The sequence below is a fragment of the Erpetoichthys calabaricus genome, chromosome 11 (assembly GCF_900747795.2).
Source record: "Erpetoichthys calabaricus chromosome 11, fErpCal1.3, whole genome shotgun sequence".
In the NCBI taxonomy this organism is placed as follows: Eukaryota; Metazoa; Chordata; class Cladistia; order Polypteriformes; family Polypteridae; genus Erpetoichthys; species Erpetoichthys calabaricus.
This window is the reverse complement of record NC_041404.2, coordinates 80,941,419-80,960,014: the sequence shown is the minus strand read 5'-3', so window position 1 is coordinate 80,960,014 and position 18,596 is coordinate 80,941,419. Positions and strand designations below refer to the sequence as shown.

General features: G+C 39.0%; 1 protein-coding gene across 2 annotated transcripts; it reads right to left on the bottom strand.

Moving 5' to 3' along the window:
- Positions 1–1,153: 1,153 nt before the first annotated feature.
- Positions 1,154–17,973, bottom strand: sephs3 (selenophosphate synthetase 3). 2 transcript variants are annotated; one of them, XM_028813437.2, is made up of 8 exons: positions 17,506–17,972; positions 10,567–10,670; positions 7,297–7,404; positions 6,893–7,047; positions 4,947–5,037; positions 3,880–3,979; positions 3,538–3,750; positions 1,154–3,442 (listed from the first exon to the last, which is right to left on the bottom strand). In XM_028813437.2, the coding sequence occupies exons 1-8, from the start codon at positions 17,594–17,596 to the stop codon at positions 3,201–3,203; spliced, it is 1,104 nt and encodes a 367-aa protein (XP_028669270.1). In that variant the 5' UTR covers positions 17,597–17,972; the 3' UTR covers positions 1,154–3,200. The 2 variants fall into 2 exon arrangements, with proteins under 2 accessions (XP_028669270.1, XP_028669271.1); XM_028813438.2 differs by having other exon boundaries at positions 3,270–3,442; positions 3,522–3,750; positions 17,506–17,973.
- Between the last annotated feature and the right edge of the window lie 623 nt (positions 17,974–18,596).

The window sequence follows — 18,596 nt, the reverse complement described above, 5'->3', positions numbered from 1 at the left end:
AAAAGTTCTATTTTGGTTTCATCTGACCATATGACATTCTCCCACTCCTCTTCTGGATCATCCAAATGCTCTCTAGCAAACTTCAGACGGGCCTGCACATGTACTGGCTTAAGCAGGGGGACACGTCTGGCACTGCAGGATTTGAGTCCCTGGCGGCGTAGTGTTACTGATGGTAGCCTTTGTTACTTTGGTCCCAGCTCTCTGCAGGTCATTCACTAGGTCCCCCTGTGTGGTTCTGGGATTTTTGCTCACCGTTCTTGTGATCATTTTGACTCCACGGGGTGAGATCTTGCGTGGAGCCCCAGATCGAGGGAGATTATCAGTGGTCTTGTATGTCTTCCATTTTCTAATAATTGCTCCCACAGTTGAATTCTTCACACCAAGCTGCTTACCTATTGAAGATTCAGTCTTCTCAGCCTGGTGCAGGTCTACAATTTTGTTTCTGGTGTCCTTTGACAGCTCTTTGGTCTTGGCCATAGTGGAGTTTGGAGTGTGACTGTTTGAACTCGTTATCAATATAAGACACCTGTCCACAACCTCAAACAGGTGCCATTAATAGAGGTAACGAGTGGAGGACAGAGGAGCCTCTTACAGAAGAAGTTACAGGTCTGTGAGAGCCAGAAATCTTGCTTGTTTGTAGGTGACCAAATTCTTATTTTTCCACCATAATTTGCAAATAAATTCTTTAAAAATCAGACAATGTGATTTTCTGGATTTTTTTTTTTCTCATTTTGTCTCTCATAGTTGAGGTATACCTATGATGAAAATTACAGGCCTCATCTTTTTAAGTGGGAGAACTTGCAAAGTTGGTAGCTGACTAAATACTTTTTTGCCCCACTGTAGGTGGTCAATTTGTAGACTAGCAGGAGTCTACCACCCAATGTGCCAGTTTGTTTTCTTTCACACAGCATATCTGGCATATTCAAGGGGTGAGGCAGAGCTTGAACCTTTACTGGTGGCCTAACTAAAGTAAGCACCAGCATGTGCTGCACCAAACACACGACATGTTTCAGTTGCTGTGAATATTTAAAAAATGACACACATCTCACCTCCAATGCCAACATGGATGGTGCCGTGGTTTTTAAAACATTTAAAATGCTTATAAGAAACTAGTTCTTTGTTAAAAGCAAAACACCACACAAATCAGACATGATAAACTTTGAAGTAGTTTTTATTATTTTTAGTGGGTTTATGGAGATAATGCAAGCAATGGAAGCTGCATATTAGCTTTAGTATGGCAGTGCATGTCTTCTCATTTCATCAGCACCTCCCACCCCCTTGTCTGGGGTTTAACAGGAGGCACGTCATCAGCAGAATGAATGCGTGGGAAACGCGCCATCAAAAAAGGTAATCGGCAGCCTTAGCCTCACCTACCAGGACTGCTCTGAAGTTAGCTGCTCAATTCTAACTGCAAAACAGCAGGAGGTGAAACCATTTCAATATGTGCGTTCATTAAAAAGGCATTTTTAATACACCAAAACATCATCATATAGAAACAGAGGTAAAAAGAAAAGAAAAAGCACACTATTTCCTTGTAGTTTAAGCATTTTATAAATCGGAGAGACTCTAAAAAGCAAAAGAAAGCTGCCTCAGCAATAGTAAGGGTTCCCAAAACTCAACTATGCAGACTCAAAATTCATGGTATTAATTGAAACTGCCTGTCAATGGAATGTTAGTTTATGCATCAAGTTTTGGAAAAAAGCAGCATATCTGAAGGTGATCATAAATAGGTCTAAAAGGTATTTTAATTTCTTTGGCAAAAAAAATGGGTAGAAACATTCCTTACAGTTCCCAAAAACCCAGAAAATAGAAACTTCCCACGAAATGTAGCATTATGGGAAAAAAATGAAAGGGAATATTAATTATTGATCAAAAAGTAGACACTTTACCTAATCGGCATGAGCACAGAGTTATGAGTAACAATTCTGTACACTTAGGATCAAAAGTAAATGAATGCTCTCAAGTCGGTCTCGGACATTGCCAGTTATTCCAGCTTTTTGCTATACATTCCTGTTCTTTCAAAATGCTTATCAGGCCCTAAATAAAGTAGGAGGCAAAACAATAAAAGGGATAAAAAAAAAAAAAAAAAAAAATTACATGCATACATACAGTGCATAGGGTCTTTAAAGTAAGACTCAAAAATCACCAAAATGTCAAATTTCGGTCAATCTTTCCACCCACTGAGAAAATTGAAATATTTGTTTAGTTGCCGTCACCCCACAGATGAACAGGGAGGGGAAAAAGAGAATCCGGGATTTCTAAGCATTATGGAGGCTAGATGGACACTAATGCTAACGAATTTATATTACTTAGAAAAGCTGTTGGGGAACTAACAAAAACAAAAGTGATAAAATCTGAAAAACAAGATATAGCGATATAGTAATGAAGCAGACAGTCTCTCCTTTTTGAATAGTTGCTAAATTCATTTTCATAGCCAAAATGCAGTTAGGTGGACACTTGGGTTTCCAATGGTGCAAACAATAATTATGTATATTGCAATTAACAGCAAAAAAACAAATTAATACAGGCATGTGATGCACCAGCCTACGTTTGGTCAGGAAATAGTGCAAAGTAGTCAAAACACGGGGACTAATGCGAGTCTCTCTCTACCCAAGGTGCATTTCTACGGTAAACGGTTAGGATTTGGAAGACCAAAGCAAAGCACTGATCTGGCAGATAAAGCAGGAGAGGTCTGTGTAAGGCCAGGAATACGGACATCAAACACATCTGATGAACGACAGCTTAGTCTAACTGGGGAGGTGATCCATTATTAAAAAAGAAAAAAAAGGCACCAATGTTAATGGAAACATTCAGGCAGCTACTTCGAGTAATTCCAATTATTTTCAGACATTATCATAGGTTTTTTTTTTTGGCTTGATTAGCATTTCTAAAGCCTCCACAAGCGAGCTACAGGAGTGGCTTGTTAAAACTACGCCAAATGAAAATTAGAACTTAACTCAAAGTAGCAATGTCAAAAAAAATATATATATATAAATCTTTGTAGCAATTGAGTTTTGGGAATTAAAACTTCATTTCCATTGTACAAAAAACTGTCATGGCAACTGGTTGAAAGGAAGCCAGTCAAGGCGATAGTCCCGAATATCTAACTTGTAACAGCTCGAAGTCTGTATTCTGTCACTGAGTGCAGCAATATTTTAGATGTCAGAGGACCGATACTATTGAAAGCATGCCTGCTGTGCTCATGAAAGACCAGGTTGTTGTTGTTCAGGACTTGGGTTCGAATGGTTGTTGTCATGGTTGGATGGAGCTCCTCTTGGAGTTACCTCAATGATACGCGGCTTGTCAATTATTCGGGCTGTGCGATTACCCTTTTCCACAATTCCAATAATCCAGGCCTGGTGACCTTCACCGTATTTAGGAGATTTGATTTCGGCACAAAATCGTGCTGCTTGTTCCCTAGGTAGGCAAATCAATAAACCTCCTACAAGAAAGGGTGGAACAAAATATGAATGCATGATAGCCATGCTTTATTTAAAAAAAAAAAAAACAAGTGTCTTTACCTTGCCTGTAACCTACCCGAGGTCTCCGAAGACGTTCCCTGCAACAGGCCAAAAAGGTTTCCACAAGCCTTGCTGATTGCAGCCATCTTTGCAATGATGGGAAGGTTGTGAATGACAAATGCCACATCACAACGCTGCTGTCTGGCCAGGTTCTGGGCATGCCCTAGTATTCCAAATCCTGTTATATCAGTAGCGGCATGAGCGTTGAATGTATGCATCAGACCAGCAGCTGAGAAATAAGCAAAGAAATGTTACTTCTAAAGCATACTTTTCTTTTTTTAAATAAGCAGAGAGAGAGAGAGAGAGAGCGAGAAAATAAAATCTGCATCTCCTGAATATTCCAAGCCAACGCAGTTACCTGTTCTGTTAAGCATTGCCATGTTAAACATAGCTTCCTGATAGGCCAACTCGACATCCTCTTTTGACACCACTAACTTCACTTTATTCCATTTGTCAGGCTGCAGGTGGTGAAGGGGGAAGGGAAAAAAGGGACAATTTAAAGAAATTCTTCAAAATTAAGGGAAATCTCATGTGTATATTTTTATCTTAAATAATTTTTAATATGTGAAGGTAAAATGAGAAAATTTAAAATATACAATTGGCTTTTACAGGTGGAAAATAATGCTGCTACAACAGAAATGACTTAATTGCTATAGCAGCAGGATGGTCCAATTTTTAGCTCTGCCTCATAGATTCATTATCATCCAATTTTTAAATATCATACCCGATTACGGTCGTTTTTTTTTTTTACTCCCACTAAACTATATAGTAAACATGCACTGTGGCCAGTGGGTACGAGTGGGCCCTGCAGTGGACTGGTGCCCTGGCCAGTTCAGTTCCTGCTTTGTGCCATTTTAGGCTCTTACCACACAAGGGCCCAGAGCTGGGCTAAGCAGACTGGAGAAGATTATGTTATGTAGGACTTATTTGTTAAAAGTCAGGAAGCATTTTTAAAGCAAAAGAAAATCTGAACACAAAAAAAAAAAAAAAAAAAAATCAGTTTTAAAACAAATTCAACAATAAGCTCCAACACTATACATTTGAGGACATTAAAAACTGCTAAATTTAAAAAAAGCATATGCAAAGTATACTTGAAAGCTATACTAATTTTATAATGCATTATATGCTTCTTTACAAATACAAGATTAACAGCACCGAGTCAAAATATTACCATATGTATTGTAAAGTCCAGGACTATTATCCATTACCTGTGTCATTATTTACAATACTTAAAGAAATACAAGACCTCAAAGCACATTCATATAAATAGCTTTAAAAGGGAGAGATTTGTTCCCAACAACAACAAAAAATGGATTATTACTAAGATGTTTCAAAAATACACAGCAATGTATAAATGTGTACAAGTGCACATAACCAGTACCCAGTTGACATAAAATTCTATTTATTTTAGAGAGGTGATCTTACATTGTCCAGCCACTGGTGGGCATTGACAGCAACCTGTGTCCCAAGAGGCTTGGTCAGGACAAGTACATCTCCTGGAATAGCATTGTCAGGCCTAGGAACAAAAAAAACAAAACAAAAAAATTCTATTCTATTGTAATAAATGTTCTCCTTTACCAGTACAATATTAAGTGGATCTACTGCATCATCTCATGGCACAGCAGTACTATGGCAACACAATTGCTTGATAACCGATAAGAGCATGGCAGATGCGCAACACTAATTTCCTGTGGGCAATAGTTGTGAAGAGTGTGCCATTTTTAATCTGGTAATCTAATACTTTTAAGGCAATATCGCTCTTTCATTTCATTATGTTGCTTTTTACATTAATGTTTTTATTCGCTTCTAAAGCACCAACCATTCACTTGCACCTCCCAGGATTAGTCAAGTCACGTTTATTATGTTGTTTTATTGTCAGTTGTTCTGAGAAAACATGCAACAATACTGTAGTAACAAAGGACATAAAAACCACCCAACACATCACACAAAACCACATACCATTTTCCAGAGGCGAGGAGGGAGACAAGTGACCGTACAGGATGGCAGGAGTCTTTATACGGTTTGCCTTTGTGAATTTCCCATTGGGATTAATAAAGTATCTATCTATCTTTCTAATGGAGAAAGCGTTTTACATAATTGAACACAAGCCAGCTGTATTTTGTGCTGCCTTCACCAGGTTCTGTTGTTCTTTATGATCTTGAGTTGAGCAAGTGCCACACCAGGATATGAAGCAACCAGTGAGGGTGGACACTACTGTGCATGTGTACAAGTTTGAGAACAGGTAGATGTCCATCCACAGGTATCTGAGGTAGTAGAGGTACTGGTGAGGCTTTTTCACAAGCCAAAAATGTGTTGTGCCCATTCTCCAAGAAGTGCTGCCTGTCCATTCTTAATGGGTAGAGGAGTGCCTGATGTGTTGCATTTTTGAGATTTTCAAACTGGTGAGAAACCTAGAGTGAGAAGATCTTAATGGGCTGATCAGGACAGAGACAACTGTTCTTGCCATCTCTAATCACAGACTTAAAAAATTGGAAGCATGCACTTGTACTGGGACCATCCATCCATTTTCCAACCCGCTGAATCCGAACACAGGGTCACGGGGGTCTGCTGGAGCCAATCCCAGCCGACACAGGGCACGTACTGGGACCAATACCAACAAATGGAAAGAGAGCTTTAAAATGGCACTTCACTTGAGGGATGTTGTAAACAAACTTACATAGGGAAAAAAAAAAACCGCACAAATCCTACAAGAGGGGTGGCTAGAGTTTTCTTCTATTATATTAACAAGGTGCTCAGAAAATGCAACAGTAACGTTCCCACCAGTTCTAGTGATGATCTTTATATTTTTGGAAAACTTGGTAGATGTGAACACTAATTATACATTGAAAGCCAAAGCTAAATTTCTGCATCCTTTAATTATTATAATCAGCACATCATACCTCTAAGAAAATGATTTCTTAAATGTTGAAGAGGATTTTTTACTATAACTGGGGTTTACAGAGCGAGGGACTAACCATATAAGGGGTCACATTTCTTGGATAAGACCTTGACAATGTCCAGGAAGGCTATGTATAGCAGCTGATCCTACAGAAGGAGCACAATGATTTAAAGGGAGACGACAAACATGGCCCTAATGCTTTAAGCATTTGGAGAGCTATGCTAATAGTAGAATACATTTGTAGTATATTTAGGGCTAGTGTCTAAGTAAAGGTTAACCAATATGGGCTCCAACTGGGCATCCACCACTATTACCTCAGTCATAATTTTCATGTTGGGAATCAAGTATCTACCTCTCAGTTTTCCTTCTCAAAAGCAACTATTGGTGGTTAAAAGGAAGATACTCAAGAGTCCTCGCAAAGTTATAATAGTAAATCAACATAACTTTACTCAAAAGCAGAGAGATTACTCACATAATGAATTCATTAGGCTGACACACCACTGTGGCAACACCACCAATAATGATCCAAGGATTAACCACCGTCTGTCCACCAGTAACTGACGTACCACCTTCTTCTGCAGCATCTCGAAAACCACGAATCATCAATGGCATCACCTTCTCACGGTCCTAAGATAGAACCATAAGCTGTCAGAATCTAGAAATAACTACCATGGGGCAACTAATAACAGTGGCATACAACAAGAGAAAAATAAAAATTTTTAAAGATTCCAGCCATCCTTAAGCTAGTGACTAAATGTACTTTACAATAAGTCACTATGTACTTTTTGTACTCATTTTTAAAAAATTGCTACTTCCAGAACTACCCACCAAATTTTCCATACAAATCAAACAAAAAGTGTATTGAAAATTACATACCTTTTCATTCATTTTCTGGCTTACACTTAGTAACATCAGCATATTGTCACATTCTGTGATTCCCATAGCATACAGATCACTCAAAACATTGGCACAGGCAATGCGGCCCTAAAAACACACACAAAGACAATGAATATCCACAGCCTACAAAACAGCATAGTTAAAGCTGTATTGTCTGCCCAAAAACATTACACAAGCAATGTCAAAATTCCACCCACCAAAAAGAAGAAATGTAATAACTCTACCCAAAAAACATTTGTTTCATGTAACGGGACTTACCCCACGTGGTTTGTAGTGAGAAAATGTTTAATGTCATGTTTTCAAGTGGAACAGAGAAACTTGACAGAATGGCTGTCTAAGGCAGCCAACAGCACACAATCTAAAAAAAAATCTGGTCACACAATCCATATGTTATGTCACCTAGCTGCATTGACTGCAATGGGTAAAACATGCATATTTTGATGAAACATTAGTAAACATTGGGGGGGGGGGGATCAGTTTAGTGCTATCAGATGAAACATGTTCAAATGGGAACGAGCTTTTGAACTGGAGACCAGACTCTTAAGTGAGGGGAAGAGGCCTTACACATTATATTTTCCTGTAGTCCAGCATTGGCCTGCATAAATGGCCAGTCTATCAGAAGGTCTGTGATCTACCATTCTCCTTGAAGATCAAAAGATTAAAATTTCTTTTTGGTTATCACTACAAACTACATAGATGCATTATTAAGCTCAGCTTTGGATTTCCACTTTCACATAACAAGGAAAAAAAAAAGTTACATATACAGTGGCACTATTAGGACAATCTTCAAAAACCATTAGTGTTAATCACACCAAGAAGACACAGCAAGTGCACCTTGTCCTGCTGCACTGTGGAGATGATGAGGAAAGCAAAAAGAAGAATATAAAAGGATTTCAGCTGGAGAACTGCGTTGTCCCATTTATATCCAAGTCAGCAAATCAAAAAACAGATGACACACAAATGGCAAAAAGCTACCTGAAAAGGCTAACCAAGGATAACCCTTAGAAACTAAAAGCGGGCCAAGTTTGCTCATGTCAGTAGAAAATTGAACTCTTCCATGGCTTACACCATTAGTACAAATTAATACAAACAATATAACCACATATTTACTGAACAGCATGACCAGGGAATCACAGCTCTCGTTAGGGTTAGGGTTAGTATAAAGATAATCGTATAAAGTGTGGGTGGGGATTTGAGACTGCCAGTTAACGACAGTTGCTTTATTCACCTACCCTTGATCCCTGGGCACTTGCTCACATACTTCATTGTAGAACTGATCCTCCAAAGTGGCAAAAATCTCAAATCATACAGGATTCAGGCACAAGCTTTTTAAAAGAGCCAGCCTCACTTCAAATCAAAAAGTACCAAAAAGAAGATCATCGTCAGGAAAAGTCTCTATTGAAGCACTTTATGCCATATGTATTATGGATATGCATCTTTAGTTTGTATGGTCACTGAACAATTAAGCCTATAGAATTTTATTTTGTTAATAAAAAAATGAACATAACACACCTGTGGTCTATAGTTTAATTATAAATATACCAAAGTTGACACTAATATACAGTCATATGAAAAAGTCTGGAACCCCTCTCAGCCTGCATAATAATTTACTTTACTTTCAACAAAAAAAGATAACAGTGGTATGTCTTTCATTTCCTAGGAACATCTGAGTACTGGGATGTTTTCCGAACAAAGATTTTTAGTCAAGCAGTATTTAGTTGTATGAAATTAAATCAAATGTGAAAAACTGGCTGTGCAAAAATGTGGGTCCCCTTGTAATTTTGCCGATTTGAATGCATGTAACGGCTCAATACTGATTACTTGCAACACCAAATTGGTTGAATTAGCTCGTTAAGCCTTGAACTTCAGACAGGTGTGTCCAATCATGAGAAAAGGTATTTAAGGTGGTCAATTGCAAGTTGTACTTGCGTTTGACTCTCCTCTGAAAAGTGACAGCATGGGATCCTCAAAGCAACTCTCAAAAGATCTGAAAACAAAGATTGTTCAGTATCATGGTTTAGGGGAAGGCTACAAAAAGCTCTCTCTCTTAGCTGTACATCATTCTACAATTCAGCGCAATTTGCACAAAGAACATCTGTATGGCAGGGTGATGAGAAAGAAGCCCTTTCTGCACTCACACCACAAACAGAGTCGCTTGATGTATGCAAATGCTCATTTAGACAAGCCAGATTCATTTTGGAACAAAGTGCTTTGGACTGGTGAGACAAAAATTGAGTTATTTGGTCATAAAAAAAAAGCACTTTGCATGGCGGAAGAAGAACACCGCATTCCAAGAAAAACACCTGCTACCTACTGTCAAATTTGGTGGAGGTTCCATCATGCTGTGGGGCTGTGTGGCTAGTTCAGGGACTGGGGCCCTTGTTAAAGTCGACGGTCGGATCAATTCAACCCAATATCAACAAATTCTTCAGGATAATGTTCAAGCATCAGTCACAAAGTTGAAGTTATGCAGGGGTTGGATATTCCAACAAGACAATGACCCAAAACACAGTTCGAAATCTACAAAGGCATTCATGCAGAGGGAGAAGTACAATGTTCTGGAATGGCCATCACAGTCCCCTGACTTGAATATCATCAAAAATCTATGGGATGATTTGAAGCAGGCTGTCCATGCTCGGCAGCCATCAAATTTAACTGAACTGGAGAGATTTTGTATGGATGAATGGACAAAAATACCTCCATCCAGAATCCAGACAATCATCAAAGGCTATAGGAGGCATCTAGAGGCTGTTATATTTGGAAAAGGAGGCACAACTAAGTATTGATATAATATCTCTGTTGGGGTGCCCAAACTTATTCACTGGTCTAATTTTGTTATGATGCATATTGCATATTTTCTGTTAATCCAATAAACATAATGTCACTGCTGAAATACTACTGTTTCCATAAGGCATGTCATATATTAAAAGGAAGTTGCTACTTTGAAAGCTCAGCCAATGATAAATAAAAAATCCAAAGAATTAAGAGGGGTTTCCAAACGTTTTCATATGAATGTAGAACATAAAAATTCTCTGCATCTGGTTATGTGGGAGATTAAATGTAAAATTTTTAAGGGATAAAGAAAAAGAAATCTCAATTGGTCAATTGAGTAACATAAAATCGGTGACAGCAACAGTTAGGCATTTCTATATGTGGATTATCATTTTGTAATTTTTTGCACCCAAGCAAACTCCCCACCCCACAAAAAACAACACACACACAGACGTAAAGGATCATTACTTTACTCACCATCATATATGGGTCTTCCACAAGAGGATAGAAAAAGTCTGTTGTTTGAACCAAGGACAGACCCCCATGTCTGAGTGGGATCACACAAGAGTCCATTCCAATTCCTAGAGGTAGCAAAAAACGTAGTGTTTACCACCTGCACACTACTACATGTGAACATTTAGCAGTTTAACATAAAAAGATGTCCAAAGGTGAATTGATAAATTAATGGTACTTTTCTCCATGATCTTACAAGACATTGCCCACAAAACTGAAAATGTGTAAGTCTGACTTATCAAAACTAGTTTGTTGGTTTAGCACTTCTTTCTCTGAAAAATCTCAAAATGTAATGTGCATAAGAACATTGGCTTTAAATAAGTAACACGGAAGTTACTGAGCGCTTAATTACTTAGTGACATCAACTACATACACTACAAAGAAACATAACCTAGTAAGACTTGAGCTTTAACCAACTAAAGGATTGAAATATTCTTAAAAGATCATTCTGTACTGCAAAAACAGATGGTACATAAAAAACTTTGGTCAAATTTGAAGAGGTTAAGATATGAACTATTAACCCTTAACTAGTCACGCTGGTGTATTTTGTACACCAATCTCAGTTATTTTTATCCAGCGCTCTTTTACTTGAACCTACCGGCAGCAGCCACCATCTATCCTCAGCTTGATTCACTACAAGTACAGCTTTGCAGTGGTTTCTCGCCAGCTTTATGAGTAGATGCACAGTTGCAAGCTCCATGTGGTGCATTTGGTACACCGTGCGGGTTCTTACGCATGTATGACAATGATGTTGTTCTTCTTGCAATGACTTTGTCTGCAAAGAACATTCAACAACTGAAGTGAAATGTGATACATGTGCAAATCCTACAGTGGATGAAAGTGTGACCAGTGACAAATGAGCACTGGAGTAATGGATCAGGTTTACTTTTAGATAGTCCTAGACTGTGTCATACTATTCACTAATATGGTATTAAATTACATTAAAAACCATGTACAATTTAAAATTACTGCAATATTTTAATATTACCTCACAGTGTGCATACAAATAGCTATTTTAACACTGGTGCGTAAAGTACACCTCGCAGGTACTTACGAGATGAGACATGGTGCGAGTAGTTAAGGGTTAGGTATGAAATATGTCAAATAGGGCTGCAACGATTAGTCGACGTAATCGACGTCGACTACAAAAAATCTTCGACGCGGACTTATTGTCGACGCATCATAAACAGAACCTTCAAAAGAGACTATCACAAAGAACCACATTGGTTTTTGTAACTGCAATGCACTACATGAACATCTAGGGGCAGTATCGTTTGTTATCGTTTGTCAAGACTGCACACAGTCCTACCAACGAAGAAGAACGTCTGAAGAGAAGAAGAATGTAGAGGAAAATAAACTTAGTTGCAATGGCGAGTCGGATAGAGTAGGGGGAAGGATATGGAAAAAAAATTGAGACAGAAACTTTCTAAAGTGTGGGAGCACTTCACCGAAAAAGAAAAAAAAAGTTGAATGCAGATTATGCAAAGCGAAGCTTTCTTTTCACGGCAGCTGCGATACCGCCATCTCTTGAGAGATAAGTTTTAGCAAGTAAAGTTAGTGTCATGTGTGAACGTTGATGTTTGTATTATAATGTGTATATCAAGGTTTCGACAATGATAGTTGACCCTTAAACCGACACATACTTGGGGGTTAATGAATCCCTGGACGCCAAATACTTTTTAGCAGCACTTTTTAAGTAAACGTCACAATTCACAAAGAAAATGTGAAATTTTAATGGAACACGTATTTTTTTCATGCAAAGAGCATCACAATTACTGCAACACTGATCATTTTACACACTGCAAATGAACTGTAAAAACCATTTAAAAAACTACTGCAACAATCTATGTTCAAGGTGCAACGGACGCCATTGATTCAGTAAATAACCGAGCCAACTGCACTTGAACTGGCTGTACGCAAACACACAGAGGTAAGCGCTGATGATTGCAGGCTCGTCTAGTGCAGTGGCTGAATCCTAGGGACAGTGATGCTGCAGTTCTGGTGGAAGGCAAATGAGGCAAAGTATCCCACTCTTGCCTCATTGGCAAAATCATTCTTGTGTATTCCTGCTATCTCTACGCCCTCTGAGCGTCTCTTCTCAGCAGCTGTTAACATTGTCTCAAAGAAGAGAGCCAGCCTCACACCAGAGCATGTCGAAATGCTCACATTCCTGCACTGCAATCAGGAATACATGAACTGAATCTTTTATAAACTGTACATTGTTTTATTTTATTTGAATTGAAGCTTTATTTAAACTTTTGGACTTTAAGATACACCATCCATCCATTTTCCAACCCGCTGAATCTGAACACAGGGTCACGGTGGTCTGCTGGAGCCAATCTCAGCCAACACAGGGCACAAGGCAGGAACCAATCCTGGGCACGGTGCCAACCCACCGCAGGACACACACAAACACACCCACACACCATGCACACACTAGGGCCAATTTAGAATCACCAATCCACCTAACCTACATGTCTTTGGACTGTGGAAGGAAACCGGAGCAGTGGCCATTTATTGTTAAGTTAAATGCAATTTTCTATGTTTAAAGACTACGTGCACTTTAGTATTGTTTAATGTATTTCTTTATTGTGATGGTCACACTAATATAAAAACATTGATTATTTTCAAATTCATATGTTTCACTGGTTGTTATTTTGATTATTATTAATTTTAATCGTGTTAATGCAGAGACATCAGGGTGACATTCACAGGTGGACAGATGTGAACAGATGAGGTAAGACATGCACTGGAGCCCAGAACAGGATGTGCAACCACAAGGTCACACAGTTATCATAATAGTCAGGCATTAAATCATCGTGACTAATCAAAAAAAAAAAAAAAAATTGAACGATTAGTCGACTACCAAAATAATCATTAGTTGCAGCCCTAATGTCAAAGCCAGAGGTGACTGGAACGTTTTTTTTCCAGTGAGCATCATGGGTTTCTTTCTGACATCTCAAACTAATGCTTGCATGTAACTCAATAAAAGTGAGTTTGTGTAAACCACCTTAGCAAAATTGATATGTCCGATTAGGTAGGTTAAGGCAAAAGGTCTTGCCCTACTTGTCAAAAAAACTGACTACCGGCATACTTAAAATATGACAACTGTTGGAAGCTCATCATCAGTCCAGTTCTGTACATTGTTTCTTGTCCCAACAAACTGCCAAAACTCTGAGGCCTACAACACAGGTGGCGCAGTGGTAGTGCTGCTGCTTTGCAGCAAGGAGACTATGAAAGATTGTGGGTTCGCTTCCCAGTTCCTCCCTGTGTGGATAGCGCTTTGAGTACTGAGAAAAGTGCCACATAAATGTAATGAATTATTAATTATGATTATTGTCTCTTTAATATACTAGCTTCAGTCTCCCAGAATTGGAATTTTTGGCAACACCCAAGGTAGATTTCCTAAAACTTACTTCCTACAGCGATCTGTTCTCAGGAATATCAACCTTAACACATGTAATGCCTTGAAAGAGTATTCTGTCCCCAAAATGTTTTCAGTTATTGTCTCAGATTTTAAACTTACAGCATATTAAAGTTCTTTTTTTTTCCAGTTGATCTAAAAAGTGTATATTATACCCCAACAAAAGACACTAAGAACCATTCAACAATTTGCTAAAATCAAAAGATTTGTGAAATGTACAAAGTATACATACCCTTTGTAAACACAAGGATACCTTTGATCAGGTGTCATGTATTGCCTTGGCACCTCACCCAATATGTAGCCAAAGAATATAACACTTTGCAAATTGCCACTCTGACCAAGATATCAAAAATGACTGGAGAGGACATTTAGGGCCCAAAAGTCTCCAACCCACTGTATATAAATTATTTAAGAGATGCAAGAAAAAAGTCCTTGCCCATAATGAATCTGCAAAATGTCACTTGGAGGATTCCTTAAAAATGTAACAAAGTACGGAGGAGAGATGTAAATCCAACACTGCACGTCAACAGAGTAACTCTTATCCACTGTATGACATGGCAGCCAAAGTTCCATGTTGTGGGGATGCTTTTCAGTAGTTGAGCTGGCATTGTGGTCAGGACTGATAGGAAGATGAATTCTGAAGAGTACAGACAGGTCCCGGAGGAAACCCTGCTCCCCTCTGCCAGAAAGCTTAAAAACTCAAGAGGTGGTTTGTCTTTCGACAAGACAGACAATGACCCAAAGCACACCGCCTGAACAACAATGGAGTAGCTTCATATGATCCTGGGTCCCAATTATAATGCTGTCAAACATCTTTGGAGACACCTAAAAAGTGCCGTTCACTACTGATTTCCATCAAACATGGCATAGCTTGACCTATTTTAGGAGTAGAAAAGGGCAAATCTTTCTCTAACATGCTGTACAACATTAAGAAATGTATCCAGAATGACTAAATTGAACTGCCTTTCCCAAGGTTTCTTCCATTTTTTCCCTACAAGGGTTTTTTGGGAGTTTTTCCTTGTCTTCTTAGAGAGTCAAGGCTGGGGGGGGCTATCAAGGGGCAGGGGCTGTTAAAGCCCACTGCGGCACTTCCTGTATGATTTTGGGCTATATAAAAATAAATTGTATTGTATTGTACTACTTGGTGCAATAGCTGCAAGAGCAACTCCCAAACATTAGGAGTGGTTGAAAACTTCCAATTTCATGGCAGCACTGTGTTTAACTTAGAAATACATATTCTCAAAGTGATCAAAATCCTAGGTTATGACAAATTATGTGAAGGGGGGTTAGTAGTTTTCAAGGCACCATTGGTCTTTGCTCAGTGTGACTAAAAGGTCTCTTCTGAGCAGCACAATATATTTAAGAGTAGCATGTGTCTTTCATTTCGGCAGCAGTGCCGACACTACAGATCACTCAGACAGCCCCATCTGTAGTTTGAGAAGGCGCGTCTCACCAATTACGAACATAAAATGGCAACAAACAACACAGAAGTAGCTCAAAATCTAGAAACATTCTGAAAAGTTACCTCAGTAGCAAGTGTTTGGAGGAGGGGGGGTTGTCTTTGCCAAGGATGAACTAGTTAAACATTAAATTTTACTTTCCCCTTCAGGACAAATAAACCATCATCCACTTACCCAGAATTTTTAACTGAAGGACAAAAATGCATTCACAATCAAATGCCATGAAAAATGATCTGCCAGTTATGTACAGTTACCAATGAGATATTATAAACTACTTACATTCTCTCCTCCCCCCCCCCCCCCCCAAAACAAAACGATTGGATCTAGCATAAATTAGATTCTCAAAAGATGATTTTATAAATGGTAAAAAAAAAAAAGTATGGATGTATAAAAGCAATCCAGTAGGCAAAGGATAAAATAACCTGGTCAAAACGCAATGGATTTAATACAAACCACACTGCTAAAATTCTCATAAACATTAAGTCATTGACAGAGTATGAAAGCATACTTATAAAGTGTTAGGCCAGTTGATAACATGAAATAACAATCTGATTGCAAAGTATAAAATAATAATTATAATCCCAATTTCCCCTTGGGATTAATAAAGTATCAATCAAAATAATCCCCTGCTCCTCAACACTAAAACTCCACACACTGCTATTAACTGAACCTGCAGAAAAAGTAAATGGAGAAAAATATTAAAAAGCAGCTTGGAAAGGTAATGCGGCGTTTGCACACAGGGATGAAAATAAAAGCTCCAACTGCATCTTTCTTACCACTTCCGATCTGCTAATGGGGTCGTTCGCACTTTGCGTTCTTACTAAGAAGCCCCATCGATAACATCCTGAAATGCGAGGTTCTTTTTCCTTTTTTGAACACTTGTATCCCAAGTCCTCTACATTCTCGATAAAACGGTAAATTGTGTTAATACCTAGAGATCGCATCGTATCGAATGGTTCAAGCACAACGCAAACAAAGAAATGTGGGGAAGTGATAGACTTCGGTCCAGAAAGCCTAAAAAAAAAATGGGAAAAAGCATTCCGACTTTGGGCCATACTTTGTAAGCGAGCACTTGGTGTACACAAAGCTTGTAAAACACACCGCATTTTTTTTGAAGAGGCTTTAATTAGATTCGCATAACCAAAACTTTACACAAGTTCGGTCACGAATATTTCTCCACTTCTGTAGCTCACTAGGGCGCTGGGTGATGACGTTTACTATCTACGTCAAACCGAAAGTAACGCAGAAAACGTTTCATGATTGAACAATTGAACAACTTCTGTTAGTGGAATAAAACTATCGTGGGTCGCTTACACATTACCGATGCAACATGTTTGCCGTGTATGTGTGACTGTTATGCCAAAAAATTTGAAGCGCTTGAAACTGAAGATGCACAAGTTTAAAAATAAATGCGTAGTAACTAAAGAAAAATTAATGAAGCGTTTTTTCACTCCTCCCCATCTCTCATTATGTTCATTCGTTTTACACATAAAATTTTGGATGGCACCTCTTAACATTTTAACGACTTAAGCGTAACAATAGACATACTGGTTTAAGCAAACAAACGTTTGTCATTTTTGCAGATAAGGCCTAAGCTAAAAAATAAATTAATAGCAGGCACTACTGTCAAACTCTAGATTGGCACAATCTCGTTCATTTCAAGTTGAAATATTAATACACCCTTCGTCACTTCTGTGCGTATTTAGGCTTAAAATACTCGTTTCCAATTTCTTTCAACCTAAAGCAAAGCTGTCTGAGACCAGACCGGTCAGATAACTGCCACCTACTAGGCACTGGCACCTAGTAACTGAACTGAAAAGTCAGTGACGGCGGAAGATTCAGATGAAAGCGGGAAAGCGCATGTGCTGAACACGACAGAGCACCAAAGTGGACTTTGGAAACGCGCACTCAGCAGGTGCATTCACTCGACGAGGATTCGCGTGATCGGTTGCTAAACTAATTAACTACACCCAAGTTCAAAACAAAATGAAGAGCGAGGCAGAAGATTCTTCCAGTTACCTAGCCGGTTTGACGACTGTGTCCCTCCAAGATGCTGGTAGTGTCCAGTACCATCTTCCGCGTGGCCGTGATCCCCAACCGCTCCGTGCATCTCCGCAACAGAGGGCTCGGGCTCTAGTCCCTGCAGGAGTTTGAGCAGTGCCTCCTGCGGGACTTTACAGCCTCATCCCTTGAGATCGGAGAAGGCTGTGAGTCGGAAACTGCGCTCCAAGCCATACTCCTCTGGATCAAAAGGACGATAACCGCCAGGAAAGGAACCTCCACCAACGCTCCCATCGGTTGGCGAAATAAGCGGAGGTGATCCTGTAACGACGGACGACATCTTGCCTACGAAGTAACTCCAAGGAGGCGCCCAAGACCCGTCTTGTGTATTGCACGGTCCTTTTTCTTTATGGGGAGACAAAGCGAGCTCTACGACTGCGAGCAGGCGTTTACGTTGGGTTATCCAAGATTGCGTGCGTCCGTGCGCGCCTGCGCAACTACGCACACCTGCGGCTGCAACCATTTCACAACACGCGGGATGAATAAATGATACGTAATTAAAAGTAAAATATAAGGCTGCTACATTTTCAATTTTATGTTATGACATGTGTTTATTTTATTAAATTAGGTAAGAAAGCAAAACGTTTTCATAATATATTTTATTGTAACATATACACAATTTAATAGAGGAAATGCGTACCCCTTTCTATTACTGTTATAATAGTCTGAGCCACATAGAACGATGTCAGTGAGACATACAATAGCACAACACTGCGCTCTAATTACACAATGGCTATATTTTAATCGCAAATTAATAGCAAAATAAAACAAAACGTCAAGTTATTTTGATTTTGGGGACTCTGCGGAAAAGCACTGATTGCGTTTTACACATTAACGATTGGCCACGATGGAATCTAGAATACAAGTGACAGTGCGACATCTAGCGGTAACTTACTAGCACATTGTCTCGAGTAGGCAATATAACTAGATGTAATTGAGAAGACTACTCGATCCCTCCATGTTTCTTTCTTTCTTCCTTAGATTAATTTATACATTTATTTATTTACTTTTAAGTCACGTTTCGTCCTCCAAATATCAGTTCTCATACC

Bases quoted from the DNA above. Each gene is read 5' to 3' on its own strand.
- sephs3 (XM_028813437.2), bottom strand. From the start codon at position 17,596: ATGCACGGAGCGGTTGGGGATCACGGCCACGCGGAAGATGGTACTGGA. The intron at 10,671-17,505 runs GTAACTGGAAGA...TGCTACCTCTAG, and splicing joins ACAGTCGTCAAACCGGCTAG to GAATTGGAATGGACTCTTGT. The intron at 5,038-6,892 runs GTGAGTAATCTC...TTTTGTTCCTAG, and splicing joins CAGCCTAATGAATTCATTAT to GCCTGACAATGCTATTCCAG.